This window comes from Aptenodytes forsteri, unplaced genomic scaffold (genome assembly GCF_000699145.1).
Source record: "Aptenodytes forsteri isolate BGI_AS27 unplaced genomic scaffold, ASM69914v1 Scaffold85, whole genome shotgun sequence".
Lineage (NCBI taxonomy): Eukaryota > Metazoa > Chordata > Aves > Sphenisciformes > Spheniscidae > Aptenodytes > Aptenodytes forsteri.
In genome coordinates this window covers 175,523-176,594 of record NW_008795533.1, presented here as the reverse complement: position 1 = coordinate 176,594, position 1,072 = coordinate 175,523, and the positions used below count along the sequence as shown (strand labels likewise).

Genomic DNA, 1,072 nt, shown 5'->3' with positions numbered 1-1,072 from the left:
ATGGCCTTGGGAAGAGAGCAGCAGCCCCAGCGACGCAGTGAGGATGGCAAGATCAAGGCAGGGTCTGCCCCGTGCCGTGACGATGGGGATGTGACGCTTGGATGGGGACAAGGCAGGCTGCATTTAGGTCCTCACCAGTGCAGGCAGCCGTGTCGGGGGCAGGCAGCTTGCCTGGTCCTGTGCTGGTACCAGGTGAAGTCTTGGCCCCTCCATCCCCGAGCATCCACGGCTGCCGAAGGGATTTCGGGTTGTATTGCCGGGGGAACACCCTGGGACAGCAAAACCCTGGGTTCAGGTGACACCAGGGAAGGACATTTAGCAAAAGCTGCTGTCAAATCTTCGTGGCGGAGGATGGCAAAGTGTCGGGGATGCTTTTATCCTGGTCTTCCGTATCACCCCAGCCGGAGCGGAGCAGCACGGCTAATAGCTTTCAGGTAGAAGACCCTGTTTTCCCTTCCCCAGCAGCTCAGCAGGCTGCAGCCACCCAGGCTCTGCGCCACGGCTCTGCCTCCGGCAGCTCCAGTGCGGCAAAAACCTCTCGGCCGTTCCCGAGGATGGGTTTGGGGTGATCTGCCTGTTCAAAATATGGGGCAGCCATTTCACAGGGACATTGCCGGCCAAGCTGGGGGAAGAGCAGGCAGGGGATGGATGGGCAGGACAGACAGACGGGGCAGGGTTAACCGTACAAGGCAGCGGCCTAAGCAGCCCAGAAGCAGGGAGACCTGCAACCGGCACGCCCAAGGCCTCTCCAGGACCTGGGATTTGGGGATCCTTGGAGGGAAATCCGAGGCCACCAACCCGGGGGGGGGGGGAAAGGAGCAATTTATATTCAGGGAGATTTTAGGGATGCCCCGTTTCCCTGGGGATGCTCCGTGTTCTTCTCCGACAGGGACGTTTCTCCTCCTCTCAAGCGGGCAGCACAGCTCTTGTAAAGCTTTGAACTGTAAAGCTTTGAACTCACGTGAAATACTTTTCAGGCGTTTTTAATACATTTCAGTGGATCTTTTTGGACAGCACTTTAATAACCGCCTCTCCCGGGATCAGGGGGGCGCCCCCGCCGCCCAGCGCTCTA

The 1,072-nt window shown here is 59.0% G+C and overlaps 1 protein-coding gene across 1 annotated transcript in view; it reads left to right on the top strand.

Annotated features, from left to right (window-relative positions):
* Positions 1–1,072, top strand: part of LOC103901258 (protein DGCR6) — a 9,212-nt gene continuing 8,140 nt past the window's right edge. The window contains exon 1 of the mRNA XM_009282108.2: positions 1–90. Within this exon, the coding sequence (XP_009280383.1) occupies positions 1–90 (90 nt within the window). The remainder of the gene's footprint in view (positions 91–1,072) is intronic.